This window comes from Arachis stenosperma, chromosome 3, assembly GCF_014773155.1.
Source record: "Arachis stenosperma cultivar V10309 chromosome 3, arast.V10309.gnm1.PFL2, whole genome shotgun sequence".
Taxonomy (NCBI): Eukaryota; Viridiplantae; Streptophyta; class Magnoliopsida; order Fabales; family Fabaceae; genus Arachis; species Arachis stenosperma.
In genome coordinates this window covers 28380787-28403436 of record NC_080379.1, presented here as the reverse complement: position 1 = coordinate 28403436, position 22650 = coordinate 28380787, and the positions used below count along the sequence as shown (strand labels likewise).

General features: G+C 31.3%; 2 protein-coding genes across 2 annotated transcripts; one reads left to right on the top strand and one right to left on the bottom strand.

Moving 5' to 3' along the window:
* The first annotated feature begins 12466 nt into the window (after positions 1-12466).
* On the top strand, positions 12467-15059 carry LOC130968011 (polyubiquitin-like). Its single transcript, XM_057893086.1, has 2 exons — positions 12467-12702; positions 13279-15059. The coding sequence occupies exon 2, from the start codon at positions 13279-13281 to the stop codon at positions 14878-14880; it is 1602 nt and encodes a 533-aa protein (XP_057749069.1). The 5' UTR covers positions 12467-12702; the 3' UTR covers positions 14881-15059.
* LOC130968012 (uncharacterized RING finger protein ECU07_0330-like) lies at positions 15007-18189 on the bottom strand. The gene is made up of 3 exons (XM_057893087.1): positions 17967-18189; positions 17382-17464; positions 15007-16217 (listed from the first exon to the last, which is right to left on the bottom strand). Exons 1-3 carry the CDS (start codon positions 18105-18107, stop codon positions 15626-15628), a joined length of 816 nt encoding a protein of 271 aa, XP_057749070.1. The 5' UTR covers positions 18108-18189; the 3' UTR covers positions 15007-15625.
* Between the last annotated feature and the right edge of the window lie 4461 nt (positions 18190-22650).

The window sequence follows — 22650 nt, the reverse complement described above, 5'->3', positions numbered from 1 at the left end:
TGTCATTGCGCCCAGCATTCATGAGTTTGAAGCTCGTCACAGTCATCCCTTCCCGGATCCTACTCGGAATACCACAGACAAGGTTTAGACTTTTTGGATCTCAGGAATGTTGCCAATTGATTCTAGCTTATACCACAAAGACTCTGATCTCACGGATTTGAATGCTCTGTTGTCAGGAGAGGCAATCAAACTCGTGAACCAGGAACCCAAGAGATACACACTCAATCTAAGGTAGAACGGAAGTGGTTGTCAGACACACGTTCATAAGTTGAGAATGGTGATGAGTGTCACGGATCATCACATTCATCATGTTGAAGTGCGAATGAGTATCTTAGAATAGAAACAAGCGTGATTGAATAGAAAACAGAAATAATTGCATTAATCCATCAAGACACAGCAGAACTCCTCACCCCCAACCATGGGGTTTAGAGACTCATGCCTTAGAAGATACAAATTCAGATGTAAAATGTCATGAGGTACAAAATAAATCTCTAAAAGTAGTTTTTATGCTAAACTAGTAACCTAAGTTTACAGAAAATGAGTAAACTAAGATAGATAGTGTAGAAATCCACTTTCGGGGCCCACTTGGTGTGTGTTTGGGCTGAGCATTGAAGCTTTCACGTGCATAGGCTATTCCTGGAGTTAAACGCCAGCTTTGGTGCCAGTTTGGGCATTTAACTCCAACTTTTATGCCAGTTCTGGCGTTTAACGCCAGAAAATGGTAAAAAGCTGGCGTTTAAACGCCAGTTTGTGCTATCAAATCTCGGAAAAAGTATGAACTATTATACATTGCTGGAAAGCTCAAGATGTCTACTTTTCAACGCAATTGAGAGCGCGCCAATTGGGATTCTGTAGCTCCAGAAAATTCATTTCGCGTGTAGGAGGGTCAGAATCCATCAGCATCTGCAGTCCTTTTTCAGCCTCTGGATCAGATTTTTGCTCAGGTCCCTCAATTTCAGCCAGAAAATCCCTAAAATCACAGAAAAACAAACAAACTCATAGTAAAGTCTATAAATGTGATTTTTGCATAAAAACTAATAAAAATATAATAAAAAGTGAATAAAGCATACTAAAAACTATGTAAAAACAATGCCAAAAAGCGTATAAATTATCCGCTCATCACCTATACCCTGTATAATTTATATTTTACCCCTCTTAGAAGTTGACTTGGAAAAACATGTGCTTTTATCTTGTCTTTTGAGACGATTGTGTGTTGTGTGTGTGTGTACTCTGGTCGGTCTTAACTTCGCAAGTCGAGTTCGGAGCTTGATATCTGTATCTTTTGAATTCTAATCTGTATATATACATTTTTAGCCTTCTCTTTTATTTTGTTTATTCATTTTACGCTTACCCAGATGTGAGTAATACGATCTTCTGTTACGCTTTTGCTTAACTTCTTCTTCAAGACTCCTAGTTACAATTTCTTTCAATTATATTTACATACGTATTTTTACCACATTTTTTTTTATCTTTTTTAAAACCCTAACCTCTCAACCTCCTCCACCTCTTCCATACGGTAGCGGTTTTGTATCATCTGTAGCCTACGACTGCCGCTTTTTCCACCAGCAGGTTAACTTAATTTGTTAGTTTAATTTGTTATTTAATTTGTATATTTGGTTAATATGTTAGTTTAATATAGGTTAATTAAATTAGTATAGAATAATTAGAAGTTAAATTTTTTTATTAAAGTTTGATTTAGGTTAATATATTAAGTTTTTTAAATATGCTAATTTTTTATAGGATTTATGGTTTAAATTAGTTGATAGTAACTAGGATTTAATTAGGGTTGATTTATGGTTTATTGTTGAAATAATTTAGAGTGATTAGTATTTAGTTAGGATTTATTCAAGGTTTAGAGTAATTTAAGTGATTAGTATTTAGTTAGTGTTTAGAGTAATTAGTGTTTAGTTTAATTTATTAGTTTAATTTGTATACGTTAGATTAATATATTAGTTTAAAATAGCGTAATTAAATTAGTATAGAGTAATTCAAGGTTTGATAGAGGTTATTTTATAATATATTAATTTTATTAAATATAGTTTAATTTAGTAAAGATTTATTTAGGGTTCAGAGTAATTAGAGTAATTAGTGTTTAATTAGAGTGTTTTATAATGTTATTAATTTTGTTTATTAATTTTTAAATGTTACTACTTTTATTCCTGTTTTAGGATTTTCTTTTATGTTTGAACATCGTGTAGTTTTATTGTGGGTTGTTCATGCTGCTTATATACATAGGTTGTTTGTGTAATACTGAGGTTGATCTTCTATCTATAAATATGTTAAATTGTTTAAATTTTATACTGGACTTACTTTTTCTAGAATAGAATTTTAGGACGGGATTGGAAGAAGGTTGTCTAATGGCGCCTTTTTGAAACCCTTATTTGCTGAAAAATTGTAAAGTAATAAAGGAATACGCACTAAAATGGTTAGAATTTCATGTTTTCTTAAATGTTTGTTTGTTTTAATATATGCTTGTAACTGTTTTGTCTGAGAAAATGGAAAAAATTTTTAGGTGAAGGTCTCTGAATTAAGTAACACTCTACCGAGTTTTCGTTAAAATTGTTTAAAGAAATATTTTATTTGCAAAAGTTAAAAATTATATTTGGTAGAAGTCACTAATATTAGCCGAAATTCTACCAAAATTTCTGAAAAAAATTAAAAAAGATGTGTTGGTTGTTTATTTTAATATATAGTTGTATTGTTTAAACTGTGAAAACTGAAAAATATTTTTGGTGGAAGCCTCTGAATTAAGAGAAAATTCTGCCAAATTTTTGTTAAAATTGTTTAAAGATATATTTGGTATGTAAAAGTTGAAATTTACATTTGGTAGAGGTTGCTAAAGATAGTCAAAATTCTGTCAAAATTTCTAAAAACTTTAATAATTAAGTTGTATTGTTTTTTGGGTTATAGGTTGTTTGTCACAAAATGATTATAAGTCATCGTTTTGTGGATGAATGATAGGGATAATGAGAAACAGAGGGATAAAACCCATAATTTTGAAAATCGAACAAATCGGTCAATTCAACTGGGTTAACCAAAAATCAGTCTCCTAGCCAGTTCAGTTGAAGTGAAAAACCGCCTAGCAAAAAGCTTGTAAAAAACAGATCAAATCGACAATTAACCAGTGAATCGCTTGAACCGGGTATATTTTTAAGATTTCTGATTTTCAATTTAAAAAAAAAACATAAATCATCTCTCTCTCTCTCTCTCTCTCTCTCTCTCTCTCTCTCTCTCTCTCTCTCTCAAACGAAACCCTAACAACCACTAACCCTGAATACCCATCTCTCTCTCTGAGCTTCATCCCAGCCAATAGCAGTAGCCACTGGCCAGTGCCCAGCCCTGGCGTCGTCGATCCTCTTCTCCTGGATCCCTTCTCCTCACATCGCTAGAAGCTCTGCTCGGAGCTGCTATTGGTGTCACCATCTATGTTCTCGTCATCATCAAGCCCACCTTTGTCTTCGTCGTTGACGAGTCCATCTCTCTCTCTCTCTCTCTCTCTCTCTCTCTCTCTCTCTCTCTCTCTCTCTCTCTCTCTCAAGCCTTTGTCTTCGAACCCTCTCTCTCTATTTGAACTCACTTTCCTTCCTCCCTCGCTGTCACTTTCCTTCCTCTCTCGTCACTGTAAGCAAATTTGCTTCAATTTATGTTTGCATATTTTATTCATTTTACGGATTCTAAGTTGCTAAAATCTAATTTAGAGTTGCTATTTTTTATTTTTGTTCATTTTTGCTTATTTTTTTAAAATTTTATAGATGATGGTTGATGGTATTTTATTAAATTTTCTAAAATAAGTTTGTTATTCTAAGTTGCTGATTTTTTGAAACAATGCTGTTGCTGATTTTCTAGAATGGTGGTTGTTGCTAATTTTCTTGAATAATGTTGTTGCTGTTTTGTTAAATTTTGTTATTTGTGATGATTATGATTTGTTTTTATTTTTGAAATAATATTGAAACACTTATTGATGATTATTATTTGAGATGATAAGTGTCTTTGTTTAGTTGAAAAATTATTTGATAATATTGTTTCTTTTGGTGGTAGAATATTATGTGTTGTTATTTATGTGTGTTTTGATTTTCTTTGGTTATAAACTTTGATATTAGAACTTGTTTGTGAACATTTAGTAATAGATGATGAACAATTTATTGTGAAATTTTAAATTTTATTAGTTTATAAATCATTGAATTTAAATGGTTGAAATTATATATTAATTTTTTAATAATTTTATTTTATATTTAATTAAACCGGTTGAACCCCAATTAAACCATTAATGTTAAAAATTCTTGATTTTCTTAACTTCAAGATCATCTATGTTAAATCATGAAGAAAGAAATACTTAAATGTGAAAGCGTGTCTGAATTTGTAAGTATGATTGAAAGAGTTTGGTTTATTGATCTTTCTCAACCAAAGCTTTTTGTATCCCTAATAAGGCCATATCACAACTTTTCTAATGGAAAAAAGCAGAGGCGGCTTTAATGTGTTGAGACCGAAACCTTGGAGTCACTATTTATATTTGAGTGTGACACCCATTAAACACTAAAATCTAAATAAAATAATATCATTGATTTTATTCTTATTTAATTCCAAATCAAAAGTAATAATGATTTATTTAATTCAATATTTATGATAATAAATGAGATCACCGTTATATAAGTAATTTAATGTGAAATAGCTTAACTTGCGATTATAATTAATATATGTATTTCCCATAAATAGATTAGAAATTAATAATTTTCTAATAATCTCTCACTTGGGCTAGCTATACATATATATTTTCTTGAGATAATCACATCTTATGAACTTTACGCGTGTATCTGAATGTTATTTCCTTTATTATTACTTTAACAATCCGGTTTGTCTCATATATCAGTTATGGAATTGCCATAACTTTTATCACATTAGCGTCGCAATGAAACTACGATGATCACCATACTAATATACTCAACAACATAAATCAAATTTTGATGAAAAAATTCAGAAATTACATGTAAAAATCATACATGTCTATTTGTAACTAGTCCAACTTTAATACATTTATGAGATTAAGAGTCAGAGTGAAAACAAATTTAAATACTTTATTTCTACAAAAATATTTATAATCGTAAATTTGTTTAAACTATATGAGCATTCAAATGTACACTCCCACTGAAATAATATATCATAAAATGATATGATACCCATATTAATAGTATCCATATGAAATACCTTGGGTGTTTGTTTCTTATAAACTAAATATGCATGCATTTATAGAGTTTGTGCTAATTTGCTCATAAAACACGTAAATACTCTAACCTCTCTTATTTAATAATAATTTAAAATATTAGACTACTAACACATTATCACAAATAACTTAAGTGGTCTTTTAAATATATATCCATAATTTGTGATACGTATTTGTAGTCACCTAATTGGATGCCTTTAAAAAGTTGTTTTATATTCAAGTGTTTCAATGAAAAGAATAATAAATGTCTTCTCAATGCTTTTTCAAAGAACTCTTTCAATGAGCATATAAATATATTTGTAATGGATCAAAATTGCTTTGACATCCAACAAAGTCAGAACCTAAATACCAAATGATCTCTAACTTTAATTTCTAACTTCATATGTGTGAACATGTAATATTTTACTATAACAAAATTTGTTTGTCTATTATTTAGTTATCTATTTTTAACTGACTCAAATATTTGCTAAAAATATCAATAAAATATACAAAATACCTATAAGTGTATAAATTTGTTATCCATCAGATTATTGCTGAAGCATAATAAACCTTATGCACTTTTGAGTTTTATAACTTTCTTGAGGTACCTAATGAGACTATACTTGTCTTCTTTAGAGTTGAGTATTAATTTTATTTACAATTATGCATGTTGCTGATATACAAGAATAGTGAAAATATACTTACTCCCACTGAACTAATATAAGTCATCAACCACATTTATCTCAAAAGGCCATATGAAATAATAATTTGATAAAATATAAGTTACTAGTGACAAAAAGCCTTTTTTATTTCTAAAAAAAAATAATATTTTAAAATAGACTAACATCAATAGATATAATTTGAAGGCAAAATAATATATTCACATAAGCTACATATCATATGAATAAAATTCATATAATGATGGGATTATCACAAATACCTAGCACAACATTAATATTTAGTTTTTAGACAAAAATATTAATTTATAAGTGGTACTTTAATGCAGTAATTAAACATTGATAATAAATCCTGCCAGATAATAGGTCTATCTTTGGACAAACTTATTATTCATGGAGCCAAATAAGTATCACATGTTTATTACCACAAATGCGCATATAATTTGGCCAAGTACAAAACTTCCTTTGGGCCGATCTGTACTCACATAAACTACGTACACATAAATTCATTTAGTGGAGTTTACTAAATATTCTCAACAAAATTCTATCAAACAATAAGCCTATCTTTGGATCGGCTCATTGTTCACATGAAAACTTGAGAATTATACCTATTTATTACCGCATATATTTCTATTAATTGGTCAAATACCAACTTTTTATTAGGTAGATTAATGGTTGCATAATTAAATAGAAAATAAACACAAGGTTCAATATTTATTATTTGACCAAACAATAAATTTCCTTTGTGCTAATTATTGTATGTATAAATAATAAGGATCGATTTAAGTTTAACTAGTTACCCAAGCATATAGTTACCATTAATATGTATATGTAATTCGGCCAGAATAGACATTCCTTTGGATTGACCAATATTCACATGAATTATATATCATCATATTCCTAATATTTCAAAATAAATCAGTTTTCACAAATGATGCTACTTTGGTAGCATAATGTTCAATTAATTTATTTTAAAACTATATTTTATAAAATAGATAGGTACAATAATTCAAATTGTTATTTATTTCCATACATAACAAATCCAAGATACTTACATAACATAAATTAATAAGTAAACAATAAGCCACACTATATAAGAACCACGTAATATTGTGTGACTTTTTTAGTTATACATGTATTTGCATATGAAAAATGTAAATTTCTTTATTTAATTTAAAATTGAATCCATGACAAAAAAGATTTAAATAACAAAGAAGACAAAATTTTCAATGACTCAATTATGGATTTCTGATACCACTTGTTGAAAAGTGTAAGATTTTAACTCTAAAACCATGCATGTTAAATCATTAAGAAAGAAATACTTAAATGCAAAAGCATACCTGAATTCATAAGCATGACTAAAAGAGTTTGATTTTTTTATCTTTCTCAACCAAAGTATTCTATATCCCTAATAGAGTTGAATCACAACTTCTCTAATAAGAAAAAGGGATAGAGGCGGTTTTGATATGTTGAGGACCAAAATCCTGGAGTCACTATTTATATTTGAGTGTGTCACCCATTAAACCCTAAAACCCAAATAAAATAGTATCTTTAATTTTATTCTCATTTAATTCTAAATAAAAAATAATAATGACTTATTTAATTCAATATTTATGACAATAAATGAGATCACCATTATATAGGTAATTTAATATGAAATTGCTTAATTTGTGATTATAATTAATATATGTATTGCCCATAAATAGAGATTAGAAAATTAATAATTTTTTAACAATTACCATTAAACCAGTCACTCTATCAGTTCATTGACCAGTTTAATTCTCGCAACCTTGATAAAACCTGAGTTTTTTTGAGGGAGTTGATCAATTTGTTGCATGTGTGTTTAATATAGAACTTTATAGGTCTCACGAGGTATCTAGGTGTCTATACTATAAGTGTCGGATGACTAAGTGGTTAGGGGTTTCGGATATAACCCTGCACTTTTATCATAATAGTTTAAAGGATATGTATTGGGTGTGGACTAAACACAAAAAAATTAATGAGCAAGGAATCAATCGATTTGCACATATTGCCAATAGGGCTAAGAGTCAATCAAGGAGGGTTGACTTGGTTAGAGAAGCAAATACGAAAGACGTCAATTGGGAGGATAACCAGGAGAGATACAGTAAGATAGTCTTTGATGTAGTTGGGGTTCAAACTACAAAAAATATCGAGAATGATCCTAATCTGGATGCGGTTAGATTTTATCATCTGTTAGAGTTTGCTACACAACTACTATTTAAGGGTTGGTTCACTCTAAGTTATATGCCTGTGTCTGAATGATGAGTATTAAATTCGAGTCAAACCACACCCAGGAGTCCTTTGATAAGTGGATCATCCTTTGTAACGAACTAGTACTAGTCGAAACTACTAGGATCCCTCATAACCATTGAGGCAAAGAAGCTAGCTTTGAAACTAGGACTAAATTTGGTGAAAATTAATTGTTGCATGAATGGTTACATACTTTATTACAAGGGAATCTAAAACTCACCGCTTGTAAATTTTGCAAGGCATTGAGACATCAACTAGAAAGAGAGAGCATTGGTAGACGTAGCCTGAAGAGAATTTCATTGAAAAGAATGCATTACTTGTCCCTAATCTCTAGGCTAAAAAATTGTATATGTTTATGAGTTCGACCCCTCAAATGACATGACATTGTAACAATAGGAGAAATGATGATTTTATTACATATCCGACATACAGAGAGGCTTGAAAATATTTTGATCAGGTTCACCTCTTTTGATAGATTCACACCAAACTCTAACTTTGGTAACTTGTATTCTTGTTGGCCTGTTGTAATGACTCCCTATAATCTATTTTCCGAAATGTGCATGAAGGATCTATACATGTTTCTAACTTGTATAATACCTGGTCCAAGTAACCCTAAACCCAAAATTGATGTGTTCTTGTAACCCTTGATAGATGAGATAAATGAATTGTGGAGTGTTGGAGTATATAGATCTATGACATTTCAACTAAAACAAACTTTCAAATGCATGCTATGTTGATGTGGACTATCAATGACTTTCTTGCATATAGGATATTGGTAGGATGTCGTGTTCTATTTGTATGGAAGATACAAAGTCATTTTGGCTAAATAATAGGGGTGAGAATTTGTGGTTTAATTGTTACCGTAGATTCCTTGAGTTCGACCATCATTTTTTGCATAATAAGGACTCGTTATGGAAGAATAAAATTGAACAGGAAGAGGCCTCGTTCGTTGAGTGGTTTAGAGGTTTTGCATCATGTTAGTCATATCTCGAGGATCATCGATAATGGAAGAGAAGTGCAAACTCAAGGTTACGACTGAGAGCATAACTGGACGAAGCAAAGTATCTTTTGCAAATAGCCTTACTGGAAGGATAACTTAGTTTTCCATTGCCTAGACGTGAGGCATATTGAGAAAAATGTGTTTGGTGACATGATGCACATAGTCATAAATGGTGATTGAACTAAAGATAACGATAAGGTTAGGTTAGACTTTGTTGAGATTTGCAGGCAACCTGATCTAAACTCAATGAGGCTTGAGAATCAGACGGTGGTCTAAGCCAAAGACTGACTATGCTTTAACAAAGGAACAGAGACAAAATATTTGTAGGTGGATTAGGGGGTTTGAGATTTCCTAATCGTTATGCCTCTAATTCGGATAGATGTGCAAATGTCGCTCAAAATAAGCTTGATGGGCTGAAAAGTCATGACTGTCACCTTTAGAGAAATTTCTACTAACATCTAGAAATCTCTCACAGAAATAAGTGACTTCTTTAGGGAGTTGTATGCTACCAAATTAAGGGTTGATGGTCTTTTGGTCATGGAGAAGAACATTCCCGTCATATTATGTAAGCTAGAGATGATATTTCTCTTTAGTTTTTTATGTGATGGAACACTTACCAATTCACAAGTCTTAGGAAGCATTTATAGCCAAAGAAGAAACTTTTGCATTTTGTTCATTCTATTTTGAGCCTCATGTTAAAACCCAAATGATAAAGAAGATTTTCACCACTACATGGTAAAACGTCTTCAACAAATGTTAGAGGACGTGTGGATGCGGAAAAATCACCTGACGCAATGGCTTCAAAATCGACATTAATAAGATGTTGTATTTGTACTGGGAGACAAATGAGGATTTCTGATGTCGTCAGGCCACAAATAGGACCAACAAGGCGTCGGATAATGCGTCAAATTATACAGGGGGTTCGGCCACAATTATGAAGAAAAGGGCCAAAATGGTATAACTTCTTTAAATATGCTAAGCTAGTTTTTTCTTTGTTTCTTTAATTAATTGTCACATTTTTTAATATGCTTATCCAATATGTGCAGATAAAGTCGCTAGACCATCCTATTTTCACGGTGGAGGTCTTCAAACAAACTTACATGCTCAAGGAGAATAAGGAGAAGTTTATTAATCAGTGGTCTACGAAAATTTATGAAAGTAATCGACTTTTTATAGAATTTAATAAAATACTATCATATCTATAGTTATGTTAAAATTCATATTGTATATGTTAGGATTTATACACCCAGAACTTCGAGGCCAGGCATAGCAATCTTAGTAAACGGGGGACAATGGTAACGCCTCGAGCACATCCGTGGTGGATCCTGATAGCGTATAGCACTAGACCGCATCCGAACCACAAAAGAACCGCATTTTGAAATGAGGTCATTTTTTATCAGCAATCTGTGTACGTTTACCTTCAGGATTTTCTCAAATTTGGTCACCAACCTTAAAGATTCGCAGGACTTAGATTTATGTGAGTAGGTCTATAATCTGACCTAAAGTCTGCATGATCAAGTTCACGAACTACATTTGACTGAGGAGAGGTATAATGAAAGGATGTTCGAAATACGGAGATAGAGTCTCTAAAACAGGAGTTGAAGTAGATACAGCACATACGTCAGCAAATGACTATCTGCTATGAATAGATGTGTGTGAGAATAATGGTGTTGGAGACGATTTCTCTTCATTTGTACTTGCACCAGCACAAATACTAGCACCCACAGTGCTGCCGCATCAGAATCATCAGCGAGATCATCAAGTAGAGGACGATGACAATTTTAGATGATAAATAATGACGGTTAATTTTAATAATTAATTTTAGTATATATGGACGATGACAATTTTAGATGATAAATAATGATGGTTGATTTTAATAATTGATTCTAGTGTATATGTAATATAGTTATTATATTTATACCAGGTGACTAGGTCGTTAGCAGTTATAATGGTTCCTTATCTTATGATGATTAAGTCGTGCTCCTTCAAATCAGCATTTAAGAGATACGACCAATGCATTAATATGAAGAGAATATGACAAATACATAAAACGTGTTCTTTTGATAAACCAATTTGTTTGAAATTAGATAGGAAATGTGGGCTCTGGACTAGCGTTAGCATGGCATGTCCCGTTCTTAAACCTACAACTGTGGCACTGGGCAAAGAGTTTGGTTGAATTAATTGAAATGGTTGATGCCGATGGCAGGCAAAAGTGCAAAACTCAAGGGGTGCTAGAAAAATTCATATTGAATAATATGACAGTTCATTATTGTAAATAGGGAATAGGGGTAGCGGATGAAAATTTACCTACTTTAGTAAAATATATATATATATATATATATATATATATATATATATATATATATATATATGAAACTTTCCTTTGGTAACTAAGTTTTTCTTCCCCCAAATTTTTATTGTTATTTAAGTCTACAATTGGGTGTAAGCAAATCGGCTCCATTCAGTCGATTATCATGAATTTATCATTTTAAATTAATTGATATAAATGATAACATTCGAATATTGAGTATGTGATTATATAAAATGCTAATATTATTTAAGGTTTGTTTATTTTGCAAATATAATAAATAAAAGAATTAGTTATTAGAATTCTTTGAATTACTGAACCTAGGACGATCTATATTAAATTATCAGAAAATATATCAAAATAAAAACATATCTCGATCCATGAATATAAATGAAAAATCTTGATTATTAATTTTAATATACTTCTTGATCTTAATATATATGTAGTTCATTGATCTTTTTAATTAACTATTAGATTCTTATTAGACTGAATTTAAAATTTACTATTGAGTTTATTTATTTGTAGATCAAATTTGATTCGATAAACTTATTTTATATATCTACAAATTTTATATCAAATACAAACAAATACAGCAGATATTATGAATCGAATTCAGATTTGTCCAACCTTATATAGAAGATAACTTCTCTAAAATCAATTGGTGATGTAATAAGAATTCTCCTTTTCATTTTGCCCATTGAATTATGTATCACCATTTGGGAATCAGATTTTAATTTTTTATATCTTAAACCATATAGCAGCAATTCCCCAATGTACACCATTTTTGGGTTACTCATCCTAATGCGTCACTACTTGTTTTTGGTAAGGAATGGGTCACTAGTTTTGTACCCTATTTTTTTCAGGGCTGGCCCGTTAATTGCTAAAACAAAAAATATGAGGCTGGAAGATCCAAAATTTGAACCAAACAAAAAATAAAGGTAAAGAAAAAGAAGCTCCGAGATTATTGTGGAACCATATATGATTAACGGACTCTGTTATTAATTCTGTTAAAAGTCATTCTAATTCTAATCTTTGCTTATCGTCGAGGTTAACATTAACACGTGGCACATTTTTATTCGTTGCTTCAACGATATTTTCGTCATTAAGTCGGCACCTCAAAGCTATAAAATTCGACCCTTTCTTCCAACCCTCGTTATCGTACGCAACTCGCAATTGGAAATACGGAAAAGTTCTTTGATAGCAAAAACCTAATCTTCTTGATTCTGTTCATAGCGATCTTTGTTTCAAGGTAAGTCTTCGGATTCTGGCTACCTGCTTTAATTGGTTGCTATTATCTGCTTATAGAGGGCGTAGTTTGATGATTGCTTTAGGTTATTGATGATTATTGCTTTTGCATTTGCTTATTTTTTTGCTTTGATTTGTTTCGAATTTAGGAGAAGTGTGTTAGTTCTTATTGATTTTCTTTTTTTCATTTAACCTTGTTTCCGATCCGATCATTTTTTAATACGAACTCGGAAATTTTGATTAGGTTATGCTTCTCGATATGTTTATGCTTTGTGATTTAATCTTTCTTAAACAAGTCACGTGTTTAGTGTCTGTTGTTGGAAGATTGGTGCCAAGATATGTTTTTTATGTATTGAGGTTCATGATTAGGGTTTCTGTATACATACTGTCATAGTACTGAATCGGTGAGTCTCATAATTGGTTTGCGGTTTTTGGTTGTTTTGTCAAAGCTGTAGAAAGTAATGGTTTCTGAACTGGTTGCGGTTATGATTTTGTTGAGATTAGGTTTGTGATTTAATTTTCAGTTTGATGTCTAAGTACTCTCGGTGGTTGAAAATTTTGTGGCTTTTGTTTTGAACAGATGCAAATCTTCGTGAAAACCTTGACGGGCAAGACCATCACCCTTGAGGTGGAAAGTTCCGATACAATTGATAATGTCAAGGCCAAAATTCAGGATAAAGAAGGAATCCCTCCTGACCAGCAAAGGCTTATTTTCGCCGGAAAACAACTTGAAGATGGTAGAACCCTTGCCGATTACAACATTCAGAAGGAATCCACACTCCACTTGGTGCTTCGTTTAAGAGGTGGCATGCAAATTTTCGTGAAGACCTTGACTGGGAAAACCATCACCTTAGAGGTTGAATCCTCGGACACCATTGACAATGTAAAAGCCAAAATCCAAGACAAAGAGGGTATCCCACCTGACCAGCAGAGGTTGATTTTTGCTGGGAAGCAGCTTGAGGATGGAAGGACATTAGCAGATTACAACATTCAGAAGGAGTCGACGCTTCACTTGGTGCTCCGTTTGAGAGGTGGCATGCAGATTTTTGTCAAGACCTTGACAGGGAAAACCATCACATTAGAGGTCGAATCCTCGGACACCATTGACAATGTCAAAGCCAAAATCCAAGACAAAGAGGGTATCCCACCTGACCAGCAGAGGTTGATTTTTGCTGGGAAGCAGCTTGAGGATGGAAGGACACTAGCAGATTACAACATTCAAAAGGAGTCAACGCTTCACTTGGTGCTCCGTTTGAGAGGTGGCATGCAGATTTTTGTCAAGACTTTGACAGGGAAGACCATAACACTGGAGGTGGAATCCTCAGATACCATTGACAATGTGAAAGCCAAGATTCAGGACAAGGAAGGCATTCCACCAGATCAGCAGAGGCTCATCTTCGCCGGTAAGCAGCTTGAAGATGGAAGGACGCTTGCAGATTACAATATTCAGAAGGAGTCCACTTTACATTTGGTGTTGCGGCTCCGTGGAGGCATGCAAATCTTTGTCAAGACACTAACCGGAAAGACAATAACCCTGGAGGTCGAATCTTCAGACACAATTGACAATGTCAAAGCAAAAATCCAAGACAAAGAGGGTATTCCACCTGACCAGCAGAGACTTATCTTTGCTGGTAAGCAGTTGGAGGATGGAAGGACCCTTGCTGATTACAACATTCAGAAGGAGTCCACCTTGCATCTTGTTTTGCGACTCCGAGGTGGAATGCAAATCTTTGTCAAGACCTTGACCGGAAAGACAATCACTTTGGAGGTTGAAAGTTCTGATACAATTGATAATGTGAAGGCGAAGATTCAGGACAAAGAGGGTATCCCACCGGATCAGCAGAGGCTCATATTTGCAGGGAAGCAGCTTGAAGATGGCCGTACTCTTGCTGATTACAACATACAAAAGGAATCTACTTTGCATTTGGTTCTGAGGCTCCGTGGTGGTATGCAAATTTTTGTGAAGACCTTGACGGGGAAGACCATTACTTTGGAGGTCGAAAGCTCCGATACCATTGATAATGTGAAGGCGAAGATTCAGGACAAGGAGGGTATTCCCCCGGATCAGCAGAGGCTCATCTTTGCTGGCAAACAATTGGAGGATGGTCGTACATTGGCAGACTATAATATCCAAAAGGAATCGACCCTCCATCTTGTCCTTCGCCTTCGTGGTGGCTTTTAAACATGTTGTGTGTGACTGTTATTGTGGCTTAGTATCCTTTTCAGGCTTCTGTGCAATTCAGCCTCTTTATATGTTGCTAGTTTTTCTATGTTAATTGGAATTGTGTAATGGTTTGGACAATTGCTATTTGCTACAGATAAAAAGTCTTACTCTTATATAAAATTGCACTATTTTACCTAGATGGTATTCTTTTAAAAAAAAGAGTAGAAAGTATATATTTAATTATTGGTACAACAGCTTAGTTAATAAACTTTAAATAAGAAGGTTGCATAGAATTGTATATCCCCACCCACATAACGAGGCATACCAAACAGAATTTGTAAAGGAGCAGTGCATAAATTGGTGATGTAGAGTCTTGATTTTAAGTGAAACCAGCCGAACCTTATGGTATTGTCAGGAATGGTTTGAGCTGCCAACACAATAGACAATACGTGGATTAAGATTATTGCAAAAACATACCATCTCCTTCCCTACTGAGCTGCAAATGGGTTTATTATTATTCAATCAAATTGTTTTTCAATTGAATAGAAGAAAGTAATAGACAAAACGCTCTATGGATTTAAGTAGGAAAAAGAACATAACATGGGATGATTATGTGCTTGGATGCACCATGGACTTGAATTACCAAACTCGCAAAGTCACAATTCAGCAGTACATATCCCATCAAATCTTAGGTAGAATATGTTTGCGAAGTTGAGACACAGCTTCTTGCCAACACGAGAATAACAAATTCTTGTGTGTCCTACTAGTACATTCCATTCCCCAACTGAAAAGCTTCTTCCATGGCGCTCAAAATTGACAAAAGCTCACCAGCAATTAGTTCACTTGGTTCCATATTTGCAATGTTACTGCTATTGAATGAAGAAGGGTAAAGGTTCCCTCTAACTCTCTCAATTATCACAAACCTACAAACTGGGCACTGTCCTTTGCTTGTTACCCAAGGCACTATGCATTCCTCATGGAACATGTGGTTACATGGTGTGACCATAACTTCTTCTTTTGCCTCAAAATCTTCCAAGCAAACAGCACAACTCTTACCTTCTTCATCCTTCTCTTTCTCCCTTTCTCGCACACCATTCGACCCGTTGTTGTTGTCGCCTCTGTAGTATAGGCTGAGCCTCCGGGCTAGCCGCTTTGGCACAGGGTTGTAGACTTCTTTCTTGAGCTTGCTAAGAGCCATTGACTCAGAATTTTCTACTTGTGGGGGAATCTCTGTGGTTGTTGCGGTTCGCGGCGGTGATTGCTGGAAAATATCTCTGAACCTGGGGTTTGAGCCCCTTCCTATCTCGCCATTACTAAAATGAAATTGTTGCCTGTTATGTGGTTGTGCTTGAAAACTGCAAAATGGTCAAAGTTGGTCAATTAAATCAGCTACGATTTTCTTGAGTCTTAACCCCTCAACCTTATGTTTTAAAGCTCCTACTGAACAAAACGAGAGTGAATTGAATTGTGTTTATTAAGTGTGAAATTCACAGGGAAAATTTGGAAAGAAAATAATCACTTGATATTCATGATGCGGCTCATTGGTTTATGCAACTATTAATATCAAATATAATAAACTCTACCCTGACTATCTACCAAAGTTATAGTCACTGGTTACAACGTTTGTGCACTGCAAATAATAACATTGTGCCAAAATTATGCTCCTGGTTTCTTCCTTTTACTTTCTTAATAATGGAAATTTGATATGATTTAATTCTTATTTAGGCTATTTTATTATTTAATTCATGTTTGAACAGATATCCAAATTGGTTCTAATGAATTCTTTAGATAGAATATCTTGGTTTCTAACAAATTTTTATTTTCTAGAAATCTTTAAAAATTATGTTTGTCGCACAGATTGATTCTTCCATTATTTCGAAGAAAGGCTTAATTTGTCATATAGTAATATTTTTGCGATCTAATAGCCTTATATAAAAAAATATATGCACTACTACCGCAATTATTAAATACTCGCATGGGATACGGGACAAAATTATTCCATCTATTATAAAACTTCTATAACAATTGGTGTTTAAATTTATGAAAGAATAAACATTTAAATTGGTGTCTAAAAAATTTATTATTCTAAATATTTGTTAGAATTTTTTGGAGACTAATTTTTGTATTTATGTTTCTTAAAAAAAACTACACTGAGAAACTTGATTAAGAATTGAGTACAAGTTTTAGCTATAGGAACCTAGTTAAAGTTGGAGTATAATTACAGGTAAATACCTAAAATTTACAGGTTTAATGGTTAGTTAGAAAAAAAATTGCTAAATCCTGATTCTTTGGCAAATCTGTTTAGCTGGTGTTCTCTGAAATTTACATAAAACATAATACTTTAATTCCTATAATGTGTATACCATTTGGAATGAGCATCAATAAATACTCAACCAATATGAATATCAAACTAATCAAGAGCAATCATATTTATATTAAGGAATTGTTCAATGATAACCTATTACCTACATAAACAATTAAATTAAATTAAGGCAAATTATATTTCAATTTGGTCTTACTTTGGAGCAGTGTGGCGTCCTGATGATGGAGTTCTGCTTTCCCACACCCTCCTTGGATCTATCACACCTGAATTCCTGTTACCCTGTTATTATAAACCAAAACCATATACAAAATAGTCACAAATTGAATTTTCTTTTCGACTAACTCACGTATCATGGAACCAATTATTAGAGATATAATTATTCATGTATTTAAATTTTTGAGAAAAGTAATATCATGACAGGATATTAGAATTTCTATTATAAAAATATATAGTGTTCAATCCTTGTCACAAAAATCTAAAAAGAGGCTAAAGAATCGACGTATTAGAGATATAACCATTTACCTATCTCTTTTTATTAATTTAAATTTTTTAAATTTTTGAAATAAATAATATCATGACACAAATAAAAATTATATATATTATAAGGAGAGTTTTAAGTATACCTAAAATACTAATGTTCCAGTTGTTTTAACCGTTTATCTTAATTATAAAAAATATATATAATATATATTAATTAAAATCAACGGTTAAAAGTATTGGAACACTAATATTCCAGGTACACTTAAAATTTTTCCAATATTATATTTATATGTATACTTACAGTGTTATGGTTAGAGCGAGATCTGTAATACACAGGCACGTCATTGGAATCAGTATTATGAAAAGTGTAAACATTAAATGCTCTTGTATCACTACTTGTTCTGCGAGACCCAGGCAAAGGCATGAAATAATTGTTGCTCATGATGATTTCACCTTCCTCTTCAAACTGAACATGTAATGGGTTCCTTACTTGGGTTGTAAATATAGCTTCCAAGAATTTGTAAACTTTGGAAATTAATGGTGCTGTTCATTTAATTAGTTGTCACAAAGAACATATACTAAGTAATGTTGTCACTTCTACTCTCTCTGCTTTTGAGTTCCTTTAGTTTCTATTCCGATGCAAATCCTTATTCTTACTCCACGTTGATGATGCTTTTCCCTAGTGGCTGCTGCTCAGAAATGAATAGAAAGAAATCAAAGAATCATATTCTTTCATGTGCTAATGGATCCTTTTTATATTTATTTATTTCGGTGTTTCTTGGGGCTAAAATTTTTAGATATGGTTAATTTTACTGTGAAATACGATAATATTTGATCATTTTAATATTTTATTCTAGCTACTATAATAGTAGTACAAAACGTCACTAACGTTTTATAAAAAAATAATATTTTAATTATATAAAGAAAAAACGGTACTGACATTTTGTAAATGTCCAAAACAATGTATAACACATAATTTAGATTATCTTTAAAGATTTTACCACTCATAATCTAATATAAAAAAATAAATATTCGTTTCTTGAAACATTTGAGAATTGAGAGGATCGCGTAAATTAAATGAGGATCGAAGAGAATACATTTAAATTAATTTTAAGATGCTCATAATTAGGACAATTAATAATTAAATTTTTTAAATACAAAAATATTTAAAAAAACAATACAAATAGCCTAAAGTTACTTTATTATCCATCAAGCTTTTTTATTTTATATTTTTTAGTTATAGCTGAAATAACTTGTTAATTTTAGAGATAATAAACTCAAATTTATAAATATTACATATATAAAATTGTAGATGTTAAGTTAAATAAAAATAATTTTGGATTATTGTATTTCTTAGCATTATAATTTTAAATATATATTATGTATCAGGCTAATATCAAAGTGTTAAAATTGTATATGATGGGATTGGTAGATTTTTGTTGTCTGAGTCGTAATAACTATGACAAATTCAACTTTCTGTTTTTTTTTTATATTAAAGATAGGGATATTTGAATCTGTGACTTCTTAAATGAGTATGGAGAGACTATGTTATTTCAACTATAACTTTCTGGTTACTTGATTTTTGAAATTAATGTTATTTACATTTTTCATTTTTCATATTAAAATGAGAACTCATAATGCAAAATACATGGATAAAAAAGGATTCAGTTACAAGATGAGCCCTTTTTTATACATTAAATGAGAATTATGCACTATGGTTGATATAATAGTTATAACGTATAAGAAATTGACCATTACTCATTAAAATTGGCTTTTCAAATTGAATTTAACCTTTCATAACGATGATTGTCATTTTTATATGTAGTTTTAATTTCTTGACACATAATGAAAAAAAAATCAAAAAGAAAGAGAAAAAACATCTTACATATATACTTGAAGAGCTAAGTAGTTCACATTACGTCTATCAAATAGAATACTTTGGACTGAATAAATTTTAGAAGATTATCTACTCTAATGAAAAGAGAAAACAAAAAAAAATGTTTTAAACACAGAAGGAAAAAAAGAAGCAGCATAGTTTATTAAGTAATGCTTACCAACACAAATACAACAATTCTTTTTGGTCTGAGTAGGAATATGGTAGGAATATAGATATAAGTCTTAAATTTGTTTTCTCCGTTTTTATATGATATATTCAGATTATTTTTAAGTTTTAAACGTATTCATTTTGGTATCTGATATTTATAATTTTAATCAAGTTGACCCTTCTTTTGCCAACTAATTTCAATAAAATACCTATATGTGTAATTCATTTTATGTTTGATAAATGAAAACAATTATATATTTATATTTGTAGTTTTTAAAAATTAAAAATACTTTTAAGAATATCTAAAAAAATTTTAAAATTGATTTATATTTATTAAAATTAAAATATCTAATATAATTTTATATATTAATAAATATTTAAATTTACTCTTAATTAGTTATTGAGGCCAAATTTTCCTCTATTTGTTTGTTTTCTCATAAACAATTCCCGCCAATTAAGCAGGTCTTTATATATTCCCTCACCGTAAGAGTCTACAGAAACTGCAGCGGACACACATTACCTTCACAGATTTATCAGGTATGATTATCTTGAATTATTTTGTATTTCTCCAATTATTGAGCCTCTCTTTTATTATTCTCTCTATCTTTGAAGGATTGCCGAACTGAAAATCAATTCAAAGATTTTTATAAGCTGAATTCTAATATGTCTATGCATATAATGGTTATATGGTTATGTAAGTGTTGTTAAATTAAAGCTATATTTTTTTTAATATTTTAGTAACATATTTTTTAGTAATTTTTTTTAAATATTATTTTAATTTTAACAACACATTCTAAAATATTATAATTATGGTAGTCATCTTTATATAGTATATTAAAATGTATCTTTTTATAAGTTTACGAATTAAACTTTAAAGCAGTCTCTGAAATTATATTTGGGATTCGAAATGGTCCCTAAACTTAATAGTTGCCTAAATTTATTTTTGAAATTGCATTTTGGAACCTAAACTCGTCCTTTAAGCAATTTTCGTACACTTGGCACCACCGAAAAATTGATTTGGACTCTATATTGACATGTTGGCAAACCCTAAAACGACACAGTATTGTATTAGCGCACAAACATTGTGAAACAATGTTGTTTCACACTATATTGTAATCCCTCTCTTAAAGTTAAATCAACACTTCTCTCTCCCTCTCAAAACAAGAGGCGTTTCTTCTCCCTTTATTCCTCAACGGCGATGATGTGATTGCCGCCGCTGAAGTTGTTCTCTCCAAAAACGACTGCACTCCAGCGTTGGTTTCATCATTGTCGTCATTTAGAGAATGTGTGCTGAAGACTGTTTTCTCCATTAGAGGTAAGCAAAAAGAAAAAGAAAAAATAAAAATAAGAGATGCTCTGTTTTACCTTAATATTATTAATATAACTTTTTTAGTAGTTAAATAAAGTTATTTATGGTTAATTGTGTGGGTATGTATGTTAATAGTTTGCTGTTTTTGCTAAGGTTGCATCGGAACTAATTTTGTTAGTGATCAGAGTACATTTTTTTTAAATCAATGGTTGTTCATTATGGTTGATAGCTACTTCATTTTTATAGCTTGATTCAAATGTTTCAGATGGATGATCCTTTTATTTTTTGATGATGATATATTTTAGCATCCTTTTATTACCATCATATTACCATCATAAAATAGTTCATCATAGTAGTTATGACATCTATTGTGGTTGTGCATTCATTTAATTGGTTTAGTTACGTTGGTTGTTAATTTTTGTTCACTTATATAAAAAATTTTATCACAAGATATGAATATTAATATTATTTTATGAACGGCCATTTGTTTTAATTGTGAAATTGCAAACCTGACTTAAAATTATTTGGAGCATAATATAACATATATAATGAAATTTGATAGTAGCATTCTAAACTTACTGATAATCCCATTGTCCTTTAAAAAAATATGTTGCTAATTTCTAAATCTCGCTTAATACATGTCAATATGGCTTCTATAATTATTTGACTGTTCAGCCTTCATGTGTGTGTAGTATTTTAGGATAATAACCTATCATGATTGATAAGAATTCAGCAACAGACATGAGAAGAGAAAATCTAGAGATTGTGATCTAATTGGTGATTACCGTTTTTTAAATTTCCCACAGGGATCAATATGCCATCAAAAAGTTTATCATGTTACATCACTTATTCGTTACCTATTCTACGTGTTAACATAGAGTCCAATTCAATTTTCCAGTGCTGCCAAATGGACGGAAATTGTTTGAAGGATGAGTTTGAATTTTCGAGTGCAACTTTGGGGGATGAATTTAAATAACTATTAAGTCCATGAACCACTTCAATCCGGAGTACAATTTTAAAAATTACTTTTGAGACTTAATTCATAAATTTACCTTTATTTGCTTCTGCGCTAAATCTCATGCCCTTTTTTACAACCGAGAAATTTTTTGTTGTTTCTCATGATTGTTCCTACAAGTGATCATTAATTTTATAATATATAATTTTCAATGAGGTCTTTTCTCCTATTAATCTAGAGCTCCTCTGTTTTTTTGAATATGTTAAATTGTGTTTATATTTTTTGTTTTGAGCTTTGATCAGTTACTCTATTGTATAGAAACAAAAAATTTTGCTTCGGTTTAGAGCAATGATAATGTGAGAAGAGGAGATGAACTATGAACTGTTGATTTTGTTGTTCCTTCTCAATAGAGAATATTTATTTCATTTATGTATGTTTTTTTAGTGTTAAACTAATATCTGGTCAAGTTCTAATGATTTTGATGCATTTCTTAAAACATAATAGATGATACTCCGAATTGTCCCCATTAAATAGTTGAAATAAGGAAATTGCCATGTAAATATAAATAAAATAGTTGGAATCCTGAGTTTGAATTTAAAATTTTAAAGGAGAAAAATTAATACAATGATAAAGTGAGATTAATAATGATTGAATTTGTAACTTTAAGTGAGAGATTA